Raw genomic sequence first — 27,574 nt, forward strand, 5'->3', positions numbered from 1 at the left:
TTGTTTGAAAACTTCTGACCTAAAAGGAGTTTAATAAAGGCCAGTGGAATATTATATATTTTGCCCAAATTTCATGTATGGAAATAGAATGTTCTTGAAAAAAAAAATGAAAAAAAAAAAGAGGAAATTTACCATATGAACTGAAGTGTGAAATTGAGTTTTTTGTTTTTTAAAACAACAGGGGGGTTTGTCCCCCCCCCCCCCCCAATATAAGTCAATATATAATTGCACATTGGTGCTCACAGAAGAAGCATATTTTAGAGTCTGCAAGGGTCAGTGGTGTTTATGTTCATGTGGACATCAGACGCTCCAAACACAGCCATGAACACTCCTTCTGACTGAGGATCTGTTCACTGTTGGTGTCAATCACTCTCGCCTTCAGATCGAGTTTCACACATTTAGAATATTTTTATTTTTCGTTTGTATTTTTCTGCGTTTAGTAATTCTGACCTTTTGGCATCTCCTGTTTGGTATCCAGCTAGTTATTTGTATAAAAGAAAGCTCTAAACAAATGTAATATTTATTTAATTTCTCACAGTTTTAGTGTTACACTGTACACGTTTCGGAATATATAAAATTATATTCTGAAATGTTTTTCATGTGCACTTTGGTGTGCACAATAGTTCTGAATTATATGGACTCATTATATCATTTGGTTATTGTTTTGGATATTTCCTTAACTGTTTTTCTTAAACTTTTTCTTTAACTTCAACTGTTTTGGATTAAAAACACACTGGGATGTTTGCTGAAACTGTTTCCACCAGCCATCGCTTACAACCACTGTTCCATCTGGTAGTCAGCTAATGGCTGGGTCAGGGGCTTCTGTCATCGTCTGGCACAGAGCCTTTCCCATACATGTGAATTTAGTCCCATGTATAAGCACCAGAGATTCAGTTTTCCAGGCAGTTTATTGATCTCCAGACTGCATAAATGTCCCTGTGCTCTTTCATAAGGTCCCCAAGAAACAAAGATATTTTCCCTGTTACTGTTATACTTATGTGCATACTTATATTACTGATATTATAAATAGATATTAAAATAGCACAACAAATGTAGACTGCAGGGAATTAACATAATCATATGAATAAAAATAGAAAAGAAAGAAAGAAAGAAAGAAAGAAAGAAAGAAAGAAAGAAAGAAAGAAAGAAAGAAAGAAAGAAAGAAAGAAAGAAAAAGAACTTGATATTTACATAAATCTGGAAAGCTTTAGAATTTTAAGTTTTCACAATGAAAGTGTTGCAAATTTTATTCTGAATTTGAGTCAGATGGGTAAAGGTGAGGTTGAGAAAATGATGGGCTGATTTAATTAAACAAATAAGCAGTGTCTCTTTATATGAAGAACAAAAAGCAGAGCAGGATCTCAGTTGGTGGTGCTCTTAAATCCAGTAGTTAATCCAGCAGAGATTATATAAACCACAGGCACAAGTCACATAGCCTAAGTTGGATCTGCTCAACAGGAGCTTGGAGAAGTTCTGTTCATTTGAATGTCATTGTTTTAATAAAAGGAAACATGATAGTGATAATAGATCTAGTGTTGATGCTCTTAGACCTGACATACACCATCCTCCATGCGGTGGTTCGCACTGTTCTCCGGCCGCGTCTGAAGTCAGTGTCCGGGGAGGTGTGTCTGATCACGGGCGCTGGCGGAGGCCTCGGGCGGCTCTTCGCGCTGGAGTTCGCCAGAGAAGAGGCCGAGCTGGTGCTGTGGGACTGCAACACTGAAGCCAACGAGCACACGGCCAGGCTAGTGAGGGAACTTGGCCGCAAAGCGCACGCGTACACAGTGGATCTGTCCAAGCGCGAGAGCATCTATCAGACCGCTGACCGCGTGCGGGAGGAGGTGGGCGACGTCAACATACTGGTCAACAACGCGGGGGTCGTTGCGGGGCGGCGGCTGCTGGAGTGCCCGGATGAACTGCTGGAGAGGACCCTTCTGGTCAACTGCCACGCGCTGTTCTGGGTAAGACCTTCTAAATCAGGGGTGCTCAAATAGTACCATGGTAGTGCTATGTATTTTGGACATGACACCACTATCATATTCATTAAGTGCCTTAAATATTTGTGGTACTTTGATAGGACTGAAAACAATTTACCATAGTAGGCTATTTGTAATTTAAACGTTGTACGTATACTGTCCAAAACCATATCATATATATATATATATATTTATATTTTTGTAAGTGTTGTTTTTAGATATGAACCATTGTATTAGAATGTAATTCCTTGCTGTAGCTACACTGTAACATGGTAGGGCTATATGAATATGGTAATTATTCTGTAGCAGGGTATAAAACAAAGTATTATAATTTCTATAGTAATAGAGATTTTACATTCTAAAAACAAATGTTATGTTATTATGCAATTATGTTCACAAACTACAATTAAGTTAGAAATGCAATTTGTAGCAGCATAAACACATTTTTCATTTGATTACTCAGTTAAGTTGTTTCAACTACTTTTAACATAATTAAAGGGATAGTTCGCCCAAAAATAAAAATTCTGTCATCATTTACTCACCCTCATTTTTTTCAAAACTTTGGAAAACAAATGAAAATCTTTTTAATAAAATCTGAGCAATTTCTGTTCCTCCATTGATAGCTACACAACTACCACTTTGATGCTTCATAAAAAAAAGTTCATAAAGAGATCATAAAACTAATCCATAAGAATTTAGGTTTAATAATAATAATCCGTTACATTTATATATCGCTTTTCTGTACACTCAAAGCACTTTATATGGAAGGGGCACATTTGGCCAGGATGCCGGGGTTATACCCCTGTTCTTTTTTCAAAGGATATCCTGTGATTTTTAATGACCACAGAGAATCAGGACCTCGGTTTAACCGAAGGAGTCCAAATTTTCTGAAGAGATTCAGGTCACTTTATAAGATGAACAGGTTTAATTTAGGCTTTTATTAACATATAAACATTGATCAGGGAACATAAACAGAAAACCCGAACTTGCTTGACGCTCGAGAATGAACCTCATTGGTTCTCGCTGAAGCTCAAACGTGCTGCGTAACATGAGAATGAACCTGATTGGTTCTTGCTGAAGCTCAAACGTGCTGCGCAACACAAGAATGAACCTGATTGGTTCTTGCAGAAGCTCAAACGTGCTGCGTAACACAAGAATGAACCTGATTGGTTCTTGTAGAAGCTCAAACGTGCTGCGTAACACGAGAATTAACCTCATTGGTTCTCGCAGAAGCTCAAACGTGCTGCGTAACACGCGAATGAACCTGATTGGTTCTTGCTGAAGCTCAAACGTGCTGCGTAACACAAGAATGAACCTGATTGGTTCTTGTAGAAGCTCAAACGTGCTGCGTAACACGAGAATTAACCTCATTGGTTCTCGCAGAAGCTCAAACGTGCTGCGTAACATGAGAATGAACCTGATTGGTTCTCGCTGAAGCTCAAACGTGCTGCGTAACACGAGAATGAACCTCATTGGTTCTTGCAGAAGCTCAAACGTGCTGCGTAACACGAGAATGAACCTGATTGGTTCTTGCAGAAGCTCAAACGTGCTGCGTAACACGAGAATTAACCTGATTGGTTCTCGCAGAAGCTCAAACGTGCTGCGTAACACGAGAATGAACCTGATTGGTTCTTGTAGAAGCTCAAACTTGATGCGTAACACGCGAATTAACCTGATTGGTTCTTGCTGAAGCTCAAATGTGCTGCGTAACACAAGAATGAACCTGATTGGTTCTTGTAGAAGCTCAAACGTGCTGCGTAACACAAGAATGAACCTGATTGGTTCTTGTAGAAGCTCAAACGTGCTGCGTAACACGAGAATGAACCTGATTGGTTCTTGCTGAAGCTCAAACGTGCTGCGTAACACGAGAATGAACCTGATTGGTTCTTGCAGAAGCTCAAACGTGCTGCGTAACACGAGAATGAACCTGATTGGTTCTCGCAGAAGCTCAAACGTGCTGCGTAACACGAGAATTAACCTGATTGGTTCTCGCTGAAGCTCAAACGTGCTGCATAACACGAGAATGAACCTCATTGGTTCTTGCAGAAGCTCAAACGTGCTGCGTAACACGAGAATGAACCTGATTGGTTCTCGCTGAAACTCAAACGTGCTGCGTAACGTGAGAATGAACCTGATTAGTTCTCGCAGAAGCTCAAACGTGCTGCGTAACACGAGAATGAACCTGATTGGTTCTCGCAGAAGCTCAAACGTGCTGCGTAACATGAGAATGAACCTGATTGGTTCTCGCAGAAGCTCAAACGTGCTGCGTAACATGAGAATGAACCTGATTGGTTCTCGCAGAAGCTCAAACGTGATGCGTAACATGAGAATGAACCTGATTGGTTCTCGCAGAAGCTCAAACGTGCTGCGTAACACGAGAATGAACCTGATTGGTTCTTGCGCGTCAAGCGAACATGCTTGAGCTTCCATTTACCACAACTGATGTGTGAGTTGATGATTTTTATATGTGAATAAAAGTTTTATTCTAAATTAAATGTTTATCAAATTTTGGATTAAACCACTCAATTCATATGGATTAGTTTTACAATCTCTTTATGAACTTTTTGAAGCTTCAAATTTTCATTTGTGGGTGAACTAACCCTAATGGGATTCATTAATCTGATATATTTCAGTTCAAATTGCCAGCTAGCACACTCTAAATGTCACTCATATAGCACGGCCATTTAAAGAACAAGTCATATTACTTGTATGGCATTAGCACAATTATTTCTCATTTGATCAATGTAATGTTTATGAAGCCACCTACAACCTCTTCAGCACAATAGTAACCACAGAAATGTCAACAGAAGCTCCTTTAAATGTCAAACATAACAGCACTGTTCTAAAAAACACATAAATTAACACATTTATTCAGCTTAGCAAAGCATGCTGGCAACTAGAAATCCACTGCCAAAGTTTCAGTTATCAAGACAATTTCATTAAGTAACTACAACATATTTACTTGTAAATACCCTAACCCTAACCCTAACCCTGTAATGACCAACATTATTATGTCAACATCAAAATAATATTTGGAACTTAAAAGGCTTAATTAAATCAGTATACTTTCTAGAATATATTGAAGTTGTGGTAACAGGTCTCCTGAGTGTCTTTTTAGAGTGAACTATGGAACCACCAAAGTACTTTTTGTAAGGGCTGTCAGTAATTTTCAAGTAAACTTATATAGCGGGTTCAGGTGTGTTTGAGAACTCTCCAGGAAGGTTGATGTCCCGGAGGATTGAGCGCCTCGTCTGAATGACAGACTGCATTTATTGCCTCCTGTGTTGACAAAGTACATCTGATGGTGACTGTGCGCAATGTTTCCATGCTGTTGAAAGTCAAGGAGATATTGAATTGCAGTCTAAAGCTGGAGTGGAAAAGTGCAGTGACTGTAATCTGCTTGATTTAAAAGGTTTAAAAAAAATGGCTTATTGTGCATATGACCATAAATCATGTACAATGAGGAACAGGACATTATGAACCAGATTATCAAGTCACTAATCATGACAGCAGCTCAGAACTCTGCATAAGTGTTATTATATAAACGGTCAATAATAATACGAAACGATGCTTCCTGAGGCATTTGAACACACCTTTAACCCTATTTTTAGTTGCAAAACTCACCCCATGAGCATGAATTATACGTAGCCTTTAGAGAAGTTTGTTATTATTAAGTTTTGAAGAAATGCAACTTACAAATTGTTCAGTGTAAGTATGTTCTATATACTTACACTGAAGGAGGGACCCAAGACCAGAATATCATAAAGACTTAGTGTGCGGCCACATAAAAGCTCAATTTGTGACCCATTGCGAAATTTGCGCTGCAGGACACGTTTTGACTTAATGTGAAATTACTGAAGGTATCGCTTCCAATTGAAATGAAAATCCGGCAAACACCAGTATATGTGTACAGCTTTAGAGGTGTAGTTTGGCACAATCTTTTATTTTATGTTACAACAAAAAATGTAACTAAACTGCTTCACTGCTTATTAATATATATAAAAAAAACATTTGCCGAATCTAAGTAATGTGGAGTGACCAACATAGAGACCTTCAGAAAACAACATAAAACAGGAAGTGATATCAGAGGACCTTCATGACTGTGCCTCAAGGTCAGTAAGTCGATTAAGATGTTTTAATTGGACCTTTATACAAAAAGGCTAGATCATGTTGTAAAATGTGATTTGGTGAAACTGTATAGTTCTTGTCATATTTCTATATGACTCACTAACAAACAACACACTAAAGTTAAAATTATAATCAAGCACTTTAGTATGTTAGTCCAAGTCCACACATGAAAATAAGTGTACTTCTTTTACATTTTTCTCGATTGCTTAAACACATTTCTTGAAACTATGCCTCGTATTCTCAAAACAGTAAACACAAATCCATAATGTCTCACCCAATTCCCCAAACATCCTATTTTCAGGTCAAAATGAAGCTCAACACTCAAAACCATTCACTCTTGCTGAAAAAACAAACTTTGCCCTCAGACAGGACACACAAGCCCTCAAAATCACACACACTACAACATAGTCTAACACACTGGTGCAATAATTCAAAACAACATTTCCAAAACTGGTAAGTTATGTTGCTTGTGATTCCCCCATCACAAACCTTTTCACATGATGAACACAAAAGACACAATCAATGAATACACTGGCACATTTTTATTCATGCATGTACTACACAGTACAACACACACACACAAAAAACACTTCTTTTACTTCTTTTTTTTTTTTTTTACTCTCTCCTCTAATTTTTTTTTTTCAGATTTACTTACAGTAAGATGTGTGACCATCATATGACAGTAAAAGAGCACACACAAACCTTATTCTAATATGAAAGTGTATTGGAATGGTAAAGAATGTTGGTCATGACAGGAGGGCCACCACTCAAGGAGACAATATGATGAACTAAGCATGTTAGTTATGGTTGAAAATAAAGTCTAAGAATGTTCCACATATGGTTGAAATACCATAATTTGCCTAGAAAGATAACATTCTGGGAGTCAAGACTATAAAGGAGAAAGGATGCCCTCCCTTCACTGTCACACTCTGCAGCCACTCTGTGTGACTGTACGACTGCTGGCCTTTTCTTGCAAGAAAATAAACCTCATCAAAGACTATTGGAAATGTTTGTCTTTCATTCAGTGATAGAATTTTGTTTGCCACCACACCTCCCTGAAGGTTCTCGAGGCGACGGTAAAGCGACTCAAATTTGGCCTTACTCGTAGCCGAGCCTCCCTCATAGTCACACCATTGACAAAGACATGGGCAACTAGAGTGGCTTGAATTTCATCTGAGACTGCTTGTCTTCTTGTCCTTGCCCTTCCTCCTCCTCATTCTTATCCCTCTTCCTTCATGTCTTTCTGGATCCATTGTTCCAAAACTCAATAAACTGATTTGGGCCCTTTTATATATCTATTGAAGGATCTGATTGATGTGTGTTAAATTTTTACTCTTAGTGTTTCCACCTGGGTAATCGTGTGCTAACTGAGCTGAAGCTGTGCTGACTTGAGTGAACAATATTAAATGCTAGTGCTTTCTAAATGACAACATGGTCTAAGCAATGAGAAATGAAGGGATTTGTGTGTAGAGTTTTGCAGTGACAGTTCAACAAATCTGACTCATGTGTCAAAACAGGGAATAGTGTTTATAGTTTAGTGAAATGGGTGTGCTTTTTGATAAATGGCATTATGGTTTTGAAATTTTAGTTCAAAAGCCTGGTTATAGTGTTTAAGCAATCGAGAAAAACTGTAAGCACAACACAACATTATTAAAATGTACTTTAAAGTAAAACTTTTCAATCAACATTATCACATAGTGACCTTTAAATAGTTAGACTATCTGCAAGTGCAGTGTTTAAAAAAAATACTTTTAAGATTTGAATAACTCTACAAATGCACATTCAATATAATTAAGTGCACTTCTTTTTCACAAGGCTAAACATACTGTTTTCTTGCTTTGACAGATGACAAAAGCCTTTCTGCCACAGATGAAAGCCAAGAACCACGGACATATTGTTACTGTTGCAAGCACTCTTGGTCTGTTCAGTACCGCTTGTGTAGAGGTAAGTTAAACAAATATACAGTTTGTAAAGGTTGTAAAACTGTTGTGTCTGCAACCCTTCAATGACACTGAAAGCTTTTTGACTGACTGCTCGTGTTCTCCTTCCTGTTTTAGGACTATTGTGCTAGTAAATTTGGAGCTGTAGGTTTCCATGAATCCCTGACTCATAGTTTGTTAACAGAGGAAGGTGTGGATGGGGTGAAAACCTCCCTGATCTGCCCATACATCGTCAACACTGGCATGTTTGCTGGATGCCAAATCAGGTGAGAAACCAGGAAATAAATCACTAAAACTCAAAGAAAAACAATTAAAAAAATGCCAAAGCACAACCAAAACAATGTTCTTCCACAAAATGCATGCAGTTTTGTTTTTAACCGCTAGAGGGCCAAAAGTTACAATGCACCAACATGTACATATTTATTGTATCAAATGGTTAAGTACATTGTAGTTAAGGCCGCCTAATACGGCCTACAGCGAATGGACATGGTGTCAAACCAGGTTTATTATAATTTATTAAAAGTAACTATTAAAAACTTTGAAGCACTAAAATTACTTATCGGAAATAACTAAAACTGAAATAAAAATAAACCGAGCAAAATAGTAATATTTAAAAAAGCAAAAACTAAAAAAAGAAGACGACAAAAACAGCAACATTACAAAATATTTAACTGAAATGAAAAAGAAAGCTGACGATATAAAAATAAAAGCTAATTCAAATTATTAGTTAACTTAAAACTATAAACACATAAATAGCACAACACCAAACCTATGCAACGTGCCTTCACATCTGAATATGATGCGTTTTTGTCGTTTTGGGAGCCAGTGATCACCATATGCTTGCTTTGGAAATGAGCTGTACGAACAGTCTTCAAAAGATTGTTATATTCCACAGAAGAAAAAATGGCTTTGGAAGTGAAGCAACATGAGGATGAGTTCACAATGAATTTTTTATTCCTTTAAAACTATTCCTCTACAGCACAATGGATGTCTGTCCGTCTTGTTGCGCAACAGAAACAACCTCCTAATGTTCACGCTAGTGTGTCTTCATTCACAGGAAGGAACTCCAAGGCCTGATTCCACCCCTGGATCCTCTATACTGTGTTCAGGAGTCAATGAAGGCCATTCTGGCTGACCAGAAGATGGTCTGCATCCCCCGCGTAATGTACTTCGCATTCCTCTCACGGGCGTAAGCATCTCCACTGTCCTAAACACAGCCTGGCAAAGTCCAGTTTGCTTAGACTTGGATTAAGAGAGATAGCGTACACAAAACTCAAGCATGTGCATTAATCGTTCTATGTTGTGTCTTTTCTTTAGGTTGCTCCCCTGGGACGCTAACGTTGCAACATATCGTTTTATGGGAGGCGACAAGTGCATGTATTCCTTCATTAAGACCAAACAGCACCAACAGGCTGTTAACGGTCACGCGAAATCCTCTTAGCGATCCTGTAATACTTCAGTTCCAGACATCATCCACATTCATTCCAAGGAGAAAAACCTAAAATAAATAAATAAATAAATAAAATATTTTGCCTGCTATAAAAAAACCCCCAAACAAACAACAACAACAACAAAAAAAAACATTTCAAATGTACTTCATGGGGACCAACAGAAATATATTTATTTTTTATTTTTCTGTACAAAAAACAACATAAAAAACAGTAACACTTTAGTTTAGGGTCCAATTCTCACGATTAACTAGTTGCTTATAAGCATGCATATTACTAGGATAATGGCTGTTTATTAATACTTATAAAGCACATATTAATGCCTTATTATTCAAGGCCAGATTCTACATCCCTTAATCCTACACAGTACCTAAACTTTACCTTACAAACGATTAATAATAAGCAGTAATTAGGAGTTTGAGACAAAAGCCATAGTTCATAGTGAGATTTGGACCCTAAACTAAAGTGACCCAAAAAACTAATCATTGTTTTGTAACATTATAATGAATCTGTTCATACAACAAACTAACTGATCAATAGACCTCTTTTAAAACAGATGCATCTCAGCAATTTATTATATTATTTGATATGACATCATTGTTGCAACTTAATGTAACAATACATTTTCAAAGTTTCAAAATAATTGGAATTTACTAAAACGGCTTAAAATAGGCACTCACATTCAAGTATGAGGATGATTCATGTCAACAGCACTAACATGGCAGGATATTAAGTCAGTGAGCGACTAGTGTTGGTCACACATGTTATAGTGGAATTACACAAATAAGTAGGAGGAAAATTAATTAACTACATGTACTTACTATATGGTTTAAAGATAGAGCTTGGTTTAGGGTTAGGGTTAGTTGCTTGTAAATATGTATAATCTACTGTTATTACTATAATCTACTGTTATTACTATAGTGCATGTTGTATAAGGCCTGTGAAAAGATTGCATGTGATGTGGCGTGAGTTAAAGTATGTAATCCATGCCTTAATCATCAATGGGCTAAAGAATATTGCTTTTATGAAGCAGAAGTTTACATAAACCAGTGGTAAATTTAGCATGTTACACAAACTCGTTAACTGAAATCTCGACTTTGCATTATGGAAAATCAATACATGTGTCTTTCCTGGAATGCAGTGATCTGTGAAGTACAGTAGATCAGCTTTAGCGTGTGATGTAATGAACAGCTGAGCACAATACAGTGATTGTGGTCTTCAGCTCCCCGGCATGTGTAAGATCCTCCGGCACATGAAGCAAAAACAAACGTGACCAACATGTTACACAAGTGCTTCATTTTATTTATTAACTAGAGCAGCAAAACTAAGACATGAAGACAAAACATGGTAAATTACATGCAACAAGAGACATTTATAGTTATTTTTTTTCTGCGTTGCAAAAACTCGTTTATACAGTAAAAACATCTTCAAAACTACAGGAAAAAAGAACAATCGGAAAATACTTTTCCCGTTGATTTTAAAGATGCCACCAAATATCTGCCAACTCCCAAGTGATGATAAATGTTTGTAAAAGGCGACATTTCAAAATACTGACAAATGAATAGTTGGGTGAGACGGCAAACTAAACAATAGGAGAAAATGCTGAATTGACTTAAATTAACACATGAGGGGAAAAGCCAACATGAGCAGAGGCCACCCAGTGAGTTGCTCAGCCCTCCACACAAGCATAACCATCATTCCTTGCTCGGTCCAATTCATTGCACAGAATCCATTAAAACAAACCCTTAAAACCCCTTCCGTGTGGCCATGCATCACTGGGCGGTGCGTCTCCACTCATGTTGAGTCCATTGGTCATCTCAGTTTGGGTGTCTTGAGAGTGTCAGAGATCCCCTTTCTTAGCGATAAGGAGTCTGGGTGTGTGTGTGTGTGTCTACACCAGCTGTACAGTGGCAGCCTGAAGGTAGCCCTGCAGGTACTGAAGAGCTTCTGCTGGCAGACTGGTGCTCAACATGGAGGGCACCTGTCACAAACAACATTCAGTTAGCAGGTATTCTGGGTAAGGGAGACAAGCATGCTCCTGCCATGTTCTGAAGTCATTTTAGTGTTTACATCAGCATCCCTAAACCATCTTATGAGTGATACTCACCCTTCCAGGACAGGCAGTGGAGAGTTTGTGTAAAGACTGAGCTAGGAGGATTTTGGGATTGTTGACAGCATCTCCGATGGGGTCGTGTTCTTTCTTGCCTGCAAAAGCAAGCTGGGAGAAAGCGGTCTGGTATCCTGGAGTGTCCTCTATGTCTATGAAATGTTCATCATCTGGGATGCTGTCATCTTCTGGTAACTCGAACAGACCAATAAGAGCCTGCAGCAAAGGAGCCCTAAAGAACACAACCCAGGTTTGGGTCAATGGCAAATAAGTTTGTCCTCAGTAAAGAAATCTAGTTTTAAATACAAATGTCCTCAACACCATGTGTAAGCTGAACGTGACCGTTACTTGAGGCGGTCTACACTGGATGTGACAAAGCAACCATCGCTAATCTATTGGAGTACATCAGAAATAGAACGGGGCATCAGGTTACCGTCGGGGATCTGTAGTGTCACGCCGCATGCAGTGTAGACAGTGTTAGCAAATGTTCTTAAAAAGAACAAATTATCTGAATAAAAAAAAAAGTCATGAGGGTCTGCAAGGGTCTTTGTTATGATAGTGTTTTTTCCTTCTGTTTGAAGGGGCTACATGTAGAATTCAGAAACCCTTGTTATTAGCGACTGCTAGTGGCCGTTAAGTGAACTGCAGCCAGCATCGTATTGCTCGCACTCATGCACACTTGGGGCGAGCATACACTGTGCGATTTCAGCAAGGTTACCAACTCTGTACGAGTAGAGCACATGCGATATAAACACAAAGCTCACGATTTATGTGCTCACATTATGGTCCGATCATCAAGCTGCGACTTGTCTGCTCACACAATCCATGTGAAATATGCGTGTATATACAGTATGTACTGTATATTTACTGTAAAATAAATCTTAATATATATATACAAACTGTAGTGCTCCTAAAATGTTGCTGGTGCTCCTAACTTTTTGAAGGTGAGCGCACCAGTGCTACCAAGTAAAAAAGTTTATTTCAAGCCCTGACATCATATATTCATCATTTTACATATGCTGGCACACAAGCCTGAGTTATGTCTTACCAGAGTTTGGTGTACTCCGTGTCCATCATAGCAGGACACTCAGTGAGGATCTTCGTGATGCCCACAGCACAGATCTTCTTCTCCACCGGCCCTGAGACCTTCTGCACCTCAGGAATCACAATCTTCTCCACAACCATGCCAAACATCCTGAGGAGATGGAAAAATAGAAAGGCTCAGCAAAAAAAATGAATAAAAGTTAAACACACAAAGGCCCTTTTCTCAAAGATATTTGGTTGGGAAAATATTAGTAATAAAACAAAAGCACACAACAAAATACTTCCACAATATCTGCACTGCAAAATTACGACTAAACAAATTTACAATAACAAAGCAACTTACTTTGGCTGGATGCTATCAAATATCTCCTGCAATGCAATGGCACCATATTTCACAGAATAAAGGTTGATAAAGACGAGGAAACCTGTGAAGAGGAAAAGAGTGATGGTTCAGTATAGTGATTTGTAGTGTAGTAAACTACGATCAGAAATGACCGAAATCACTCACTCTTAACAAATTTTGTTGTCTTGGAGCTCTGGAGTCTCTGAAAGAGCAGAATAAAGATCTGTTTCCTGTACTGGGTGATGGAATCTCTGCATACAAACAGAACACAAAAATAAATAGAGCACAGAAACATGTCAACGTTTTTTATTCATCTGTCCTCATAATGCATTGCTTACGGAGGCATGTGCTCCACTATACTGTTGAGCAGATAGAAGCCTTGATGGTCATTAGCCTTGGATGCGATGAGTTTCTGGAACACTCCAAGAAGACCAGGCTGGAGGGGTAAAATTATTTTAATGAGAGGGTATTCAAGTGAGGTAAACTGCATTATGGGTATTAGTCAAGCAAAAACACTCACAATCTTGTCAGCGGCTGTGCTGGCGATGGTGGCGGCTCCTTTCTCCAGGTAGGCCTGCAGCAGCCGGACAAGTGGGGGGATGTTTCCGGTGCGTTCCCACAGGATGGGCTGCAGGAGGTGAGGAAACAGAGCCATGTAGGAGGCGGGAATGGAGTTGGAGTGGATCTCTAGCAACAGAGACATCACCTGGAAGACGTACGGCACAAACTCTGCAGGACCAGGGGACACAAGAGGGAGGGCTCATAAACACATGGCTTCAGGACTGTGTCCTCAAACTATACATTCATCATCAAGAGGTTAAGTGCAGGAAATACATTATATAGATCACTGCTCTTACTAGGGATGTTCATTTTGTTTGTTTTCCCCCCCAACCGACAACCAAACTTCCTTAACCGATTATTGTCCATTGATCGAGAAGATTTTGTTAAATTCGGATTAAATTAAAGTGGATTTTTGTGACACACTCCAAAAACAAGTTCACAGAAAGGAAACCAAGGCGGCAGAAAGTCACCACACAATTGTGTGAAAACAGGTTTAAGAGTTTAACAACTTTATAATAGTGTAACGCACCCTGTACATCATTCTGGAGGATCTCGGTAAACACCGGAAACAGGGCCTCCTCAAAGCTGCTCACGGTGTCTGGATTTGCCTTGCAGGTGACCCTGATGGACAGGCACAGTGACTCAAACAGGTAATGGTTGAAATGTGGCTTACTGGGATTCTGTAGAGAGAGAAAAATAATAATAAAAGAGTCATCTTTCAACAGGGTGCCCAAATATCCAAAAAGCATTTAATGTTGTGGCTGTTTAAAATGGAGAAGGAAAAAAAGTACATACATAAAATATATATTGCTTACTACATAAAGCAGTTTATTTAAATGATTAAATTAAGTCTTAAATTTGGCAAATGAGCTCACTATATTACACGTTTTATTTAGTGAGTGGCTATTCTCTGATAATTTACATGCTTCAGAAATACTACAAGTAAAATAGTATGCTGAAAAGTATGGTAGTGTGCCATACTGAACACACCCTGTGTATGAAACATTTGCATGGAGGTGTTCCGTCCTGCCTTTAGGATCAAGTCCGGCTTGGGAAATGTCCCCTTTAATGGACGGATATTTCTGTGTGTCCTGCCAGTGAATCCAATGCCATGGATTGAGACAAGGACCACATTGACTAGACACAAACCTGAATTAAAGCCCCCTTTTGTGGACAGCAGATATATTGACTGGCTTACCTTGCTGACAAGGAGGAGCTTATGGGTGAGCTGGCCAATGAGAGTGGGGATGTAGGGCACAATGGCGTCCTGCAAGAGGGAGAAACTCCTCATGATGGCTGGAGAGGTGGCAAACAGAAAAGGTCAAGGAGTAAATAGGAGAATATTAAAGTAAACAAAGTAAAGTTGACAAATATGGTCTGTGAAAATTAAACAGCCAATTACCTTTCATGATGTACTCGTTCTCAGATGAGCCAGGGATTGCTAAAGCTTTGAACAGATGATTGAGTAACTGCTCTGTGAACGGTGCCATTTCAGTAGGTGTGATGCTGAAAAACAGGATTAGTTTAGAACAAAAAACAATGACACAAAATTCAGAGCATGACCACTCTTCTCATGTAATGTATAAACTCACAGGGTGGAGTTGTTGGCTCCTCTCATGGTGAAGAGTCTCTCGAGTGCATGTGCAGCGTAGGTGTGCTGAACGATGCTTTCTGCCTGCAGGTGGGACACCAGGAGAGGAACCGCCTCCAACAGCTGCTCTTTAGGGAGCTGGAGGACAGACAGAAGACACACCAACACACACAATGAAGGACACTTGTGTAACGGAAAGCACACAATGTAATGGAAAAGAAAGTGCTTACCTGACTTCTGAAGGTCATAACATACTTGATGGCATCTGCTTTCAAAACTGGGAACTCGTTCACTGAGGGGATGAAGAAGAAAACAACTCATTCGAAGCAATACCATCCCACAGCAGTTCCAGTATATATACAGTATATGATAGGGGTGGAACGGTACACAGAAGTCACGGTTCGGTTCATACCTCGGTTCAGACATCAAGGTTCGGTACAATGGAGAGAAAAGCAAAACAAAAATGCAGAAGGCTTGTGCATGTCTTTGTATAAACAAAATGACGGAGTACGTTTTTATGTTTCCCCTGTTCGATCGCGCACACACCTCACACACACAAATATAAGTAAACTCTCTTTCTCTCTCATCGCAGCCTGCTTCAGAGCTAAAGTGGGGCTACAGATTAGGTGTCCCTAAAGAACCCGCGTATCTAACAGTAGTTCCGCATTACATTAATTAATTTGCACGCGAGTTTTATTTATTTTTATACCGTGTATTCTCCGAGTAAATTTATGCACCGAACCGTGACGCCCATACCGTTTCGGTTCAGTATGAATACATGTACCGTTCCACCCCTAGTCTATGGAACAAATAATTTGTCTGAAAAGTTAAATGAGTTGTCAATTACCGTTGGGAGACTTCAGGTCTACTAAAATGTGGTTGACAAAGAATTCAAACAGGTTCACCAACTCATTGGCTTGTGTTATTCCATGCTGTAAAACAGAAGTGAAAGTGAGTAAGACTGTACCTCAGACAAACAGTTCACAAACAAAAAGAAATCAGTCAATATTCAGCAAAATATTCTTGAAACTGGCTCCAAAAATCTGACTGCCAAGCAAATAGAATTTTTACAGCTTGTTTTCTAAAAAGTCATATTAAGGTGCGAGACAACACATGTAAGCCTCTTGATTCCCCTGATTCACTACCGATGCTTTGCAGCTCTTTGTGACAAGTGGTCAACAGATAAATCACCATGGTCGATATATCAGTTGATATTTGGCAACTTTTAATTATCAGCATTGACTGATAAACTTTTCTGTGTGGCCTATAACTGTCAATAGAGCTGCACAATTCCGGATAAATTGAGAATCAAAAAAAAAAAAAAGTGAGACCAGTATTTGTGCAAAAGTGTGAGCACTGTGAAAGTTGTACTTATAAAATATGCTAAAATACAATTTGCATCAAGTAAGATCAGCAAAACGATGAAGCTGTTGTGAACACCTGCAACACTGGAGAGGAAATTAAAAGTAATTATTTAACCCAAGTAAAACAGCTAGAGATAGACCTATACATCGGTTTCCCGATATTTTAGCATTTTCTTATTATCAGGTATCGTTTTTTAAGATCAGATTCACAGATAAATGGAATTGCACGCAAGACCGCCTTTAAAGAACTGCGTGCCTGAGGGGAGATGATTCAACAATGGTGTTCAAAGGTAAAATAATTTGCATCCCTTAATTAATCAACTTTATTTAACATAACAGCCATTAATGCACAAATGAGATGTTACATAACTGCTTACGTAGTTTAAACTTGCCATTAAAAAATAGAGATGAACTCAAGGAGTCTCATAATCCGTCAAGTCATGTCCCAATAAAGACGCAACTTTATATGAATTAAATGAGTGCATGTTGGAAATAAAAGCGCTGAATTTAATTCTCTCTCTGTTGTCTGTTCATCATTAGCCTCATGAAGTCTCGTTCATAGTGCTGTTCACTCACTGGGTAGATGCTCAGATGCTCCAGCAGCGCCACCAAATTCAACTTTTAACATGATCCACTCATTTAAAACTCATTTACAAACTTAAATTATATTAAAGTCCATTATATAAAATCTATTTAGATAATAAACAATCAAAATAATTACAGCTCTGTGGAAATTAATTATTATCTCTGCGAGAGACGTTCTGTGTAAAATCTAGATTGACAAAAACATTAATAATTCTAATAACATGCCAGATGAGATGGACTCCGTAACTGTGATGATGTATTCGCTGTTTTGTTTATTTTTTCTGACAATGTTGTCTGTGTATTCCAGCATGTTCCATTCTCTTCACTCTTTAACCTATCAAACAACACAAACCTTTTAAAATTGTAGTTTAAAACGAATGCTTATATTTATGATCTCCATTTGAAAACATTAGACAGTAAATATATTTTGCCTGTTGTTAATATGCTGTTGTTGTAAATAGAAAGATGCAACAGCAGTAATGATTTTTTTGTATTCAGGCATTTTGTTTTACACTTTTTTTAATTTGTTAGAATTATTTTACATGCTATATTCATTACCTGTTTGTTTACCTAATCAAAGATTTTATTTTAAAAAAAGACAATTTAGTTAGTGCAGTATATATATATAGTTTTATTTATTTTTTGCACTCTTTCAGACTGTTTATTGTTGTTGAAGTGTGTTTTGTTTTGCATGTAAGGAGGGAGTGAAATTTAAAGTGTTAAACAGTCTGTTCAGTTCAGTGCTGTTGTCAAAAACAGAAATAAAACAAATATCGGTTCTATATATCGGTTATCAGGCACATAAACATGCAAATAATTGGTAATAAAAAAAAAAAAAATTATATATTGGTCGATCGCTCGCTAAAAACAACTTGATCAAAACACCATCTATAGCATCTCACCTTCTGTGTCTGAGCTTTGGAGGCCAGAGATGTCACCAGGTAGATAGCGGCATCTTTGTGCTTCCAGTTCACACCAGGGTTCTTGGCATACTCTGCCAGCATGGAGCTCACATAGCCAGAGAAGATGCCTGTCACCGGGCCCTCGAAAAATTTACAGAGGCCTCGCACCAAATCACAGGCTGCTCTACGCCTTGTGTCGATGTCTGAGGACAGAAGGCATCATTTACTACACACATCAGGAAAGCCAAGTGCCTGAACAATATAGTGTAGCATCAACACACCTGAGCCTTCAAGGTCTCTGATGATGTACTCCTCAGAGTTATCTTCAAAAGCCTCTTCATCTGCACCTATTCACATACAAATATCAAATTTACACATGTAAAAATCCTTTTGAATTACTTGTACATCTCATTAGCTGGCTTCTTTGTTAACTACTGACATAGAAGACTTTGACATACTTCTGAACTCCATGTTGGGAACGATGACTTTCTCACAGATACTGGTGAGAACATTCTGATCTTCAAAGAGATGTTTATAGTGCGGCCGCTCACACACTGATGCCAAAAACTGGATAGCATTGCTCACAAGCTACAACACACACAATATTATCAGGCACTATTAAGAGAAAACTAACAGCACTATGAACACTAAAAAGAATCTAGTGGCAGACATTATTTTAAAGTCTTGAAACTTTAAATACAATCCACTTACCAAGTCATATTTGACCTCCTGACCTGTTGTGACCAGCAGGTTCCAGATAGCGGTGACGAAGCGGGGCAAGTAGGGCTGGAACTCTTCGTCGTATTTTTGAGCGTAAAGTGCGGCGTTATCACAGATTTGAGATTTCAACAACTCCAAAAGACCAGCCTCCTCCTCATCCTACAGCAAAAGTTACATTTTATTTTCTTAATTTTGCTTACTTGACGTCTGTGTTAAAGAAATCTGATTTATGAGCACTCCTCAGCACTTGTTGTCATATTTTAACATGAACACAAACTCACATCTGTTTGCAACAACTTGTTATCCAAGGTCAATAAGTTATGAAAATTTGTCATCCAAGTCTCCATGTTATCCTCGAAGAACTCTGGAAGATCCTGAAAAAAAAAAAAAAAAAAAAAAAGATGTTACTTGCAAAAACAGACAAAGAATATATAAAGTGAAAATGGTGTCATGAGAGGAATGAGTGCCGGCTTACTTGGAAGTTAAGGCTGTAGAAAAGTTTTGAAATGAGCGTTAGAGAAGAGAAGAGCACTTTCAGGGCGTTGATATCTGTTGCATGAGTTTGACACAAATCAATTGTAGCCTAAAAGAAAAAAACAAATGACATTTGAATTTCCATATCACACATGTTGTAATGATTATAGCATATATAGAAATTAGTACCGGTAATCACAAGATTACGACAGCTCATTGACTTCACCTTGAAAAGTTCAGTGAGAGGCTGTGCAAAAGTGTCCAGTACTAGCTTGATCTCGGACCACAGCTCATTGGACTTAAACTCATGGCGGTATCTGTAAGACAATAAGAGATAATGCACAAAATTTTGGATACAACAAACTTAACTAAAAGTCAAGTTTAAAAAGGTTTAAAAACGTACATAATTCACTGAAGATTAAAACAACACATTAGGTAAAAGGACTACAACGTTGCATTCATCTTATTCCTATGCGTCTCAAATACCTTTTAAAAAGGGAATGCGCCGTGCGAAGAATTCCGTTGATGATGTGGAAGTCTCCGCTCTGAAAACGGTTCACCATCTCAGTCAAGAGATCCGGCCATTTCTGAGGAAAGTCCTCTCGCCCGATGATGCTGATCGCATCACTCAGCTGCAGAAGGGTAAACAAGTCATATCTACTGCTTCTTGCTACATGTCCATTTACATCAGCAGTGTTTCCCAACCCAGTTCCTAGAGGCAGTGGTACTCAAAACTTTTGACTCCAGCGGTCCACGACAATTAGGGCTTTACATTGAGTATTAATGATATTAGGGGTGGGCCGATATGGCAAAAATATCATATCATGATATCACAGTCGTGATAAAATCGTGAATTGTGATTTTCCTGAAAAAAATCGTGATATGATATTTTTGCCATATCGCCCACCCCTAATCTAATGTTATGAGGTTAAAGGTACACTATGTAACTTCCTTTGCTCAAAATGTATAGAATGAGCGAGTCCTTCATGAATCCATCTCCCAAATCTTGTTTTTGTCTTATCATAAATCACTACAGTACGCCTATAAGAGTTTATATTTTCGTTCAACTTTCAAGCAAAAATTAAGATATTTTTAGGCAATCTGAGAGATTTCTGTCCCTCCATTCAAAGTAATTTCCATAAAACTTAAAAGATCCAAAAAATGCCATAAAGACATCGTAAAAATAATCAATCGATTGCGAATGAAAATGAAATGACACTTGTCTGTGTAAGATATAACCAACGAAATTATTTTAAATTATTAAAATATAAAAACAACTTTATTTTGGCTTAAAAAATAGCGAACGATTTGTATCGAATTGTGACGAGTGTATTGTTACACCCCTAATGTACAGTGGAGAAAATTGCGAAAGTCGCTGACACTTGTGCGCGCGCGTATGAAAACATTAAAGCCCCCCTGTAGTCAAGTGGAAATATTTTTATTGTTCACTTTGCTTTACTGTTTTATGTGTTTTCCATCTCATTGTTTGTTTCCTTGACTTTTGTAAAGCACTTTGGTCAACACCAGTTGTTTTTAAATGTGCTACACAAATCAGGCATGTGATTGGCTAAGGACAAAAAAGCAGGAAAATATACTGAGACCCCCCCCCAGATATTTACATAATTGTGATGAATTTAATCCTCTGTAAGTGATCATTTTGCAGTGTAAGATTACAGTTAACACCTTTAAATATTACATAAATGTATTATTATGTATTTTTATTAAACTTAGTGAGTGTATAAATCAGCAGCAAAAAGTAATTCTTGAAAAAATCTGCACAGTAATTTTATCAAATCTAAAATGTTAATAAAAACAAATTACTATTAGTACTCTTATAAAATTCAATCAGGCAATCATACATTTCACAATTTTATATTTATATATGAATATCAAGAATTCAGAAGTGTGTATATTTATATAGCCTACACTACACTATACAGAAATAACATACAATTAAATTATGCTTATTTTAAATGTATTGTGCAGGCTAGGTATACAAAAATATAGGCTTTTAATAATATTTCAGTGCGCAAAATTATGAAAATATGAAACGCTTCAAAACAGAGCGCACAAAGCGCGTATGCGCATCGCGGGCGCAGAATGATGTGCTCAAAGCAACATGGAGTCACAGTGTTCAGCGCTGCACAAGTGCGCATTTAAAAGTTCACGGCACAAAGCGAAGAAATGTCGAGCGCACAAATCCTAGTGTCTATCTGTCCAACAGTTTATTGAACATTTGTTTCTTCACAGTTTTAAATTCCAGTTATTGTGCGTTTGATGCCGATTTAGTCCTTGTGATTTGTGATCTAACAGGCACACGGTAGCGAGTCGTTTAAAAACAGCAACAAACTCCAACAAAATAAAGTCATTTTATGCCAATCCACAGCCTTTTCTCTACAGATCAAGCATTATAATGTGAATATCATACTGGAGAGAGTTTTACCGTGCATGTATGTTGCTGTAACCGGAAGAGGCGCCCGCGCTGTTTGAATACTGAATGGAGAATGATTGACAGCCGCAGAGGAGGGAAAACGAGTTTCCGTATACTTTAATGATGTAAATAGACTTCTGTCCCTCACATTAAGCTATGAAATAGGCTTCAGATGAATTTGTCACCCAAACTGACGTGAAAAAAGCGGGAGGCACCGAAAAGCGCGCTGTTTGCATCCCTGTACTTGGAAAGGAAGGAAAAATGCATCTCTTTGCCATCTGTAAGCATGGTGACGTGCCGCCCGGTGTGGCCCTGTTGCGCGGGGACGGCGATTGTGGTTCCGTCCCGGGTTACCATGGTGACGGCTGTGAGAACCCCCCCCCCCCCCAACTCTGTTTTTTTTTTTTTTTTTTTTTTTACAGATCTGCATGATTCACGTAGGTCACATTTTCAGGTCGGAAAATCCGGAATTCCGGATTAATCCGGAAAAATCACATCCCTGACAAATAAAATTGTATTGTATTGAACCAGAAACTGATTCAGAATGTGTTATATGCATCACTCTCTACAACGTCAGACACATAACGGTAATTAATATGATTAGCCTTTTGCTTGACTATGTTATTAAACGGCTAATAATATGTTGCCTAAGTTACACAAACCATGTTCGCCATCTCAGAGTAAGAAAGCTGCTTTCTAAAAATCAGTATCCTTAGAAACGCTTTGAACAACTTAAGCCCCTTTCACACACAGATTCGGGAAAATACACGGATAATTTGTCCCGGGATCGTTTGATTTTGGTTCATTCACACTGCCAGTGATTTTCCAGAATCTGTGAGTGCGTTCACACACATGCCGTTAAGACACGTGACGTCAGGATGTGTTGTAGAAAGGCCAGTCTAATCTTCCGCCACCGCTCTTTCCATTGTAGTCGTGCACTTGGTGGATTTTTTTTACGCAGCGTCTTAAATTTACTAATGATCTGCGCTTTCGATCTCGAGAAACCACAATCCATTTTTTTCCAGATTCGGTCGTACACTGACGCGTCACGTACCGTTCCACAAAGCTGGCGAACGATCTCAGCTTCAGTGCGGATCTCACTCCTGGTCTCTGCTTCATTCTAGTTTGCAGACATTTTTTCATTCTTTCTTTGTTGATGACGAACACAAACTTTCTTCTAAGAGACACAAAATACCCCTTACGGCATTGGTCCTGGCTTTTGTTCACACAGGGCACCTTTCGGGACTGATCCCGGCATCAATCCCGGGACGTGTTTGCGTTCACACAGAAGGTACTCTAACAATTTTTACGTCAAATGGAAATCTTATACAGTATTACAGTGTCGATCTAAAACGGTGTTTGTTCATAAACAGCTGTCAACCAGCTGATATTAACAGAGTCATAATCTTGAGAACCCCTTGACGTTTGCCCTGGTCCCCTGGTTGAGAACCACTGCTCTAGAGACTACAACAATATGGTTTATTAAAACCCAGTAATGTGGATTTTACAGCCAGTGCTGCAGACTTATTCCAGATAACAGAAGAATAACTGCAGAAGTATGCAGGTAAAGCAATACTCGTAGGTTATCTGAAATGGGTACCTGTTTTTGTATTTGCTCTGGGCTGGTCAGCATCAAATTTACAATGTTGGCTTTGATAGCAGTCCGATCAGGATCAGAGATTTTGTTTGGTTCATCCTCAACCTGAAGAGAACATTCACACATCCACATTAAACATCCACCTATCACACATCAGACTGCTGTAGTAATATTTACCAGGATACTCACTATGCGCCAGTTCCTCTTGATGTAGTTCTTGAAGGTGACGGCCGAACACACACGGATGACATCTTCTTGGGACTTCTCTAGTACTGTGAGCAGTAAAATGGGGTAGTTCTGGTTTCCCTCCACTGATTCAAGAAATTTCTCAGCTAAAGATGGTGAAGCCAATGAAAACATTATTAATTCATTCACCTGGTAAACCACCTCTTCATCTACATGCATCACGAATCAGGGCTATGCTCGGGACAGCTGACAGAATAGTCACTGTCTGCGTCGTCACGAAAGCTTAGGCTATCATCTGCAAAACTGTGTCAAAATGGCATCCTGGCAAGTATTCATGTACACCCACAACTGTATGCATGCCAGGATTTTAGATCTGTGCATTAGGATGTCAATCAGCTTTAATAAGGATCCATTTTAGATATATACAGTGAAAACTATGCAGTGTTATTTTAGATTTCATCATTTACAGTCCCTGAACACTATACCTGAAAAACTACCTGAAAAACACTTTATTCCTGTTCTATTGCTTCTGATTTGTTTCTTTGTTCTTTATTATTACTGACTGCTAACTTGTCTTTAGTCAGGTTTGAACTTTATATTAAAGCTATTATTAACCTATATAGTATTGACACTGGAACTGAGAATTGTGAAATTTCCCAGGGATCTAAAAATATGGTGTCATAACCATATATATTAAATACAGGCTTAAATGGGTCAATGATACAAAACAACAAAAACAATAACTTTGTGGCAGGGCAAGTAAAAAAACCTGATGCATTGACCCAGTAGAAAAAAATCCTAGTGTTGAGCCCTGCAAACATACGTTCTCATGGTCAAATCCAAAGTAAATTCAATATAGATTTTTAAATATTCTGAAATGTGAATGTTACCTGGCCGTCTCACAGCTGGGTCAGGGCTTAGTGTTTTCTGTAGATATTCAGTCAGGGTTTGGAGATTTGCATCATTGAGCTCCATGATTGCTACAGAAATAAAAACACCATCTATGAGAACTGATGCAGTAAAGTTAGAGATAATCTTTAACAACTCACAATAAACCTTCCAAAAGTATAGAACATATTCAACCACAGCAAGGACTTTCCGTATAGGCTAGCTGAATCACCATAACACTTATTAAAACCATGTAATTCAGAGAACAGAACACTCTGCTGATGATGAAGTAAACGGATGTAACGTTATTTGAACGCATCTGACAAATTAAAGACCTGCATTAAAAGTATATTTTGACGTAAGGCTTACTCTTTAATGTTTCTTTTGCATATCCCGTATTATAGTGAAAACTGTTGATATTTCTAATCTTGACAGATGGCAACACACATCCTTGGCCTGCTCTGACCGAAGCTCACTATCACGGCCTGACAGGTATCTCACTAGAATTTATGAATAAACACTAAATTATGGTGTGTGTGTGTGAGCGACTGCTGGTTTATGGTGACCACTGTATCAGTTTGGATGTTTCTGAAAGCGTTTAAAGACAGAAACTCGGGCCATGACTCACGTGCTAAAGCTGTTAGCATACTAAAATGCTAGTCATCCTAATAGTCAAAGTAAACAGCGTTTCAGCATTTTCTATTTAGCATGCAGAACGCTGAAGAAACCGTTAAACGGGGTTTATTTAGGAAAAGAAAGGCGGAAAACTCCGCTCTGTAAAGTAATCCGTGCTGTGGTTAGTTCACGAGCTAACTCTCGAGCTCACTTCAACAGCGCGCGCTGCATGCGTTTACATTCAAACAAGATAATTCAGTATCTCACTGTTTAATAACGCTTAGAAGATGATAGAGAATGGATTTATTAATAATGAGAAGATATAAAGGCTCTTACCGTTAGCTGTAGGTTGCAGTGCTGTGCTAATCACCGGCGAGAAGTTTCAAACGTCTCACACAAGTGCGCGGTCACGACTCCGCGCATGCGCACTAATGAGACACATAAAGGAGCGCACGTGGGGGCGAATGTATGTATATCATGTACCGCCCCCTCGTGTATGTTGTGTGAATTTGACGCATAGATAGGAAAGGTTTGTACCGGCCTCATTTTAGAGAGAAAAAATCATATAAAATTATATTTAGCATAAAAAATAAGTCTATTTTAAAGCAAGTACGTAGTTAAGCATATTCCCCCCAGTTTTCATAGACTGAGAGACTATACAGTAAACTTGTCTAAGGATTTGAGCAAAAATGTAGGCCTAGTCCAATTACACAAATGCTTATTTTCTCTAGCATTTACTTTGTTGGTTGTTTAAATGATCCAGTTCAAAAATGTAGTCATAAAATTTGTATATTTTTGTAAACTCTGTCCAAACGGCACCAGTTTAAGCCACAACAGCAACAAAAATGTCATCATGATGGTATTTTTTTAGCTGTTGTGGCTTAAAATGGTGCCATGGGTGTTTTCTTTTTGGCACCCACAGCCTAAAAATGCAAATAGAATAGTCTTTCTTGTGTGAATGTGATCATAATAGGATGCAAATTCAAAAGGTTAAAAAATGGATAGACTTTATACATGTGATAGCCTATGTATGTTGCTGTCGCTTAATGTAACAATGGGTATATTATTGTCACTTATAACAGCATGTTCAAAGTCTGAATCTTTTGATCATTCAAGTAGACCGAACCACAGGTTGATTGGTGGTATCCGTCCTTTATCACTGCAAACGGCCTACTAAACTCTGAGATTACACACTGGAACCTACTTGTGTTGAACACTTATCTAGCTCTGGGTAGTTTAAGTGTAATAAAGAAGTTAGAAGAAGAACAGTAAATTGGAGATAATGGTTAATTTGGTGCATAATTTTCACTATATAAAATATTAAAGATTAAATAATATAGAAGTAAATTCATATTATAGATTAAACAACCAGCATATGGCATTGGCAAGGCTTAATTGTTTTAGGCTAATTGTTTTACAGAGATGCTCTATAAAAAAGAACCTTTTCTCCTCTGTCTCATAGTCATATACAAAGACATACATGATTCATACATTTCTGTCCCTACATAATTTTGGGATATTCTTTGTGGAGTTTTAATAGTTATATAACACAGCGTGACTCTGATTTTTAAAAACATTCAGTCTGACTGTCCTTTCTTCTGTGTATTGTTTCATTTTGTAATTAACTTTGCTTTGTCTCTTGTATTGTTTATGGGTTCCAGCAAAAACTCAACACATAATTGCCTCTGGTTCCTTGTGATTATTGCTTTTATGCCCCAGCGCTCAGCATTTGTTCTGATTTAAATCTATAGTTGTGAAAATCTAAATCAGGCATTGTAGTAATTACAGCAATTAGGACCATTCAGACTACTGTCAGAGAGAAAAAATAAGAACTAATAAAACTAATTTGAACGCTGGGTGGCAGTGTTATGGTTTTGGATATTTCATCCACTGAACCCTCACTTGGTTACAATCACAGAAAATGTGAATTTGCAGATAGGAAAAGATGCCAGTGGCGCAAGCAATTTTGATTCACATAAAATGTTGTAAACTTAGTGTTGTTGTACACGAGTCTGGTCTTTTCTCGGTCTCAACCTCGTGTCCTCAAGACCGCATCAAGACTAAGAGAACTCAGCATTTTATTTCAAGAACAGTCAAGGTCACAACTGCGGGGATATTACTAAATTGCTGGTTTATTATCTGATCATTATCTGATCAGAAATGAACAAGGGATTGTGTCAAAAATGGCACCAAAATGAATACAAATGCCCACAAAATTCAAGATACCATTGCAATAAATTCCGAGATGAGATCTTGTTTTTATAACAGTTTTAGTTTTTTATCATTTCTTTAAAAAAAGAATAATAATTAATGGATAGTTCCTGTTCTTGATTGGTTGAACTGTGTTCGAAGCTAATAGGTGTGTCCGACTTGAAGTGGCGCCGCGCAGTCTGGTGTATGACTTCAAAGTCCCGAATGTGTGATTGGAAAGCATAAGGAGTCGTCTGCTCTCTGATCGCTCTTGCGGTGTGATGTCATACATCATCCGGTCTGCGCAGCACGCTTCAAGGCGAACATACCTAAAAGCATTACTCACCCCTTAGCTGTTCTAAATTCACTGTAAACCATGGCTTCACAGGCCTTATTGCTTTATTATAACATATTATATATTTAAGAAATATCACAAGAGCAAAAGAGCTGTTTTCACAAATATGAGCACGATTGCAAACATGAT

At 38.3% G+C, this 27,574-nt stretch overlaps 2 protein-coding genes across 2 annotated transcripts; one reads left to right on the forward strand and one right to left on the reverse strand.

The window, feature by feature from the left end:
• The first annotated feature begins 1,444 nt into the window (after positions 1 to 1,444).
• LOC311074787 (retinol dehydrogenase 10-like) lies at positions 1,445 to 9,594 on the forward strand. The gene is made up of 5 exons (XM_084101680.1): positions 1,445 to 1,961; positions 7,950 to 8,048; positions 8,162 to 8,310; positions 9,102 to 9,233; positions 9,362 to 9,594. Exons 1-5 carry the CDS (start codon positions 1,512 to 1,514, stop codon positions 9,483 to 9,485), a joined length of 954 nt encoding a protein of 317 aa, XP_083957806.1. The 5' UTR covers positions 1,445 to 1,511; the 3' UTR covers positions 9,486 to 9,594.
• A 1,179-nt stretch (positions 9,595 to 10,773) lies between these two features.
• cse1l (CSE1 chromosome segregation 1-like (yeast)) lies at positions 10,774 to 25,330 on the reverse strand. Its single transcript, XM_084101679.1, has 25 exons — positions 25,237 to 25,330; positions 24,288 to 24,377; positions 23,401 to 23,543; positions 23,215 to 23,316; positions 19,670 to 19,815; positions 19,410 to 19,500; positions 19,185 to 19,292; positions 18,991 to 19,083; positions 18,701 to 18,868; positions 18,448 to 18,577; positions 18,271 to 18,336; positions 17,990 to 18,192; positions 15,986 to 16,070; positions 15,369 to 15,430; positions 15,140 to 15,276; positions 14,950 to 15,053; positions 14,746 to 14,843; positions 14,077 to 14,227; positions 13,507 to 13,715; positions 13,325 to 13,422; positions 13,152 to 13,237; positions 12,987 to 13,068; positions 12,648 to 12,794; positions 11,600 to 11,831; positions 10,774 to 11,473 (listed from the first exon to the last, which is right to left on the reverse strand). Exons 2-25 carry the CDS (start codon positions 24,370 to 24,372, stop codon positions 11,384 to 11,386), a joined length of 2,916 nt encoding a protein of 971 aa, XP_083957805.1. The 5' UTR covers positions 24,373 to 24,377; positions 25,237 to 25,330; the 3' UTR covers positions 10,774 to 11,383.
• Positions 25,331 to 27,574: the final 2,244 nt, after the last annotated feature.

Source organism: Abramis brama (assembly GCF_963993115.1).
Source record: "Abramis brama genome assembly, chromosome: 23".
Taxonomy (NCBI): domain Eukaryota; kingdom Metazoa; phylum Chordata; class Actinopteri; order Cypriniformes; family Leuciscidae; genus Abramis; species Abramis brama.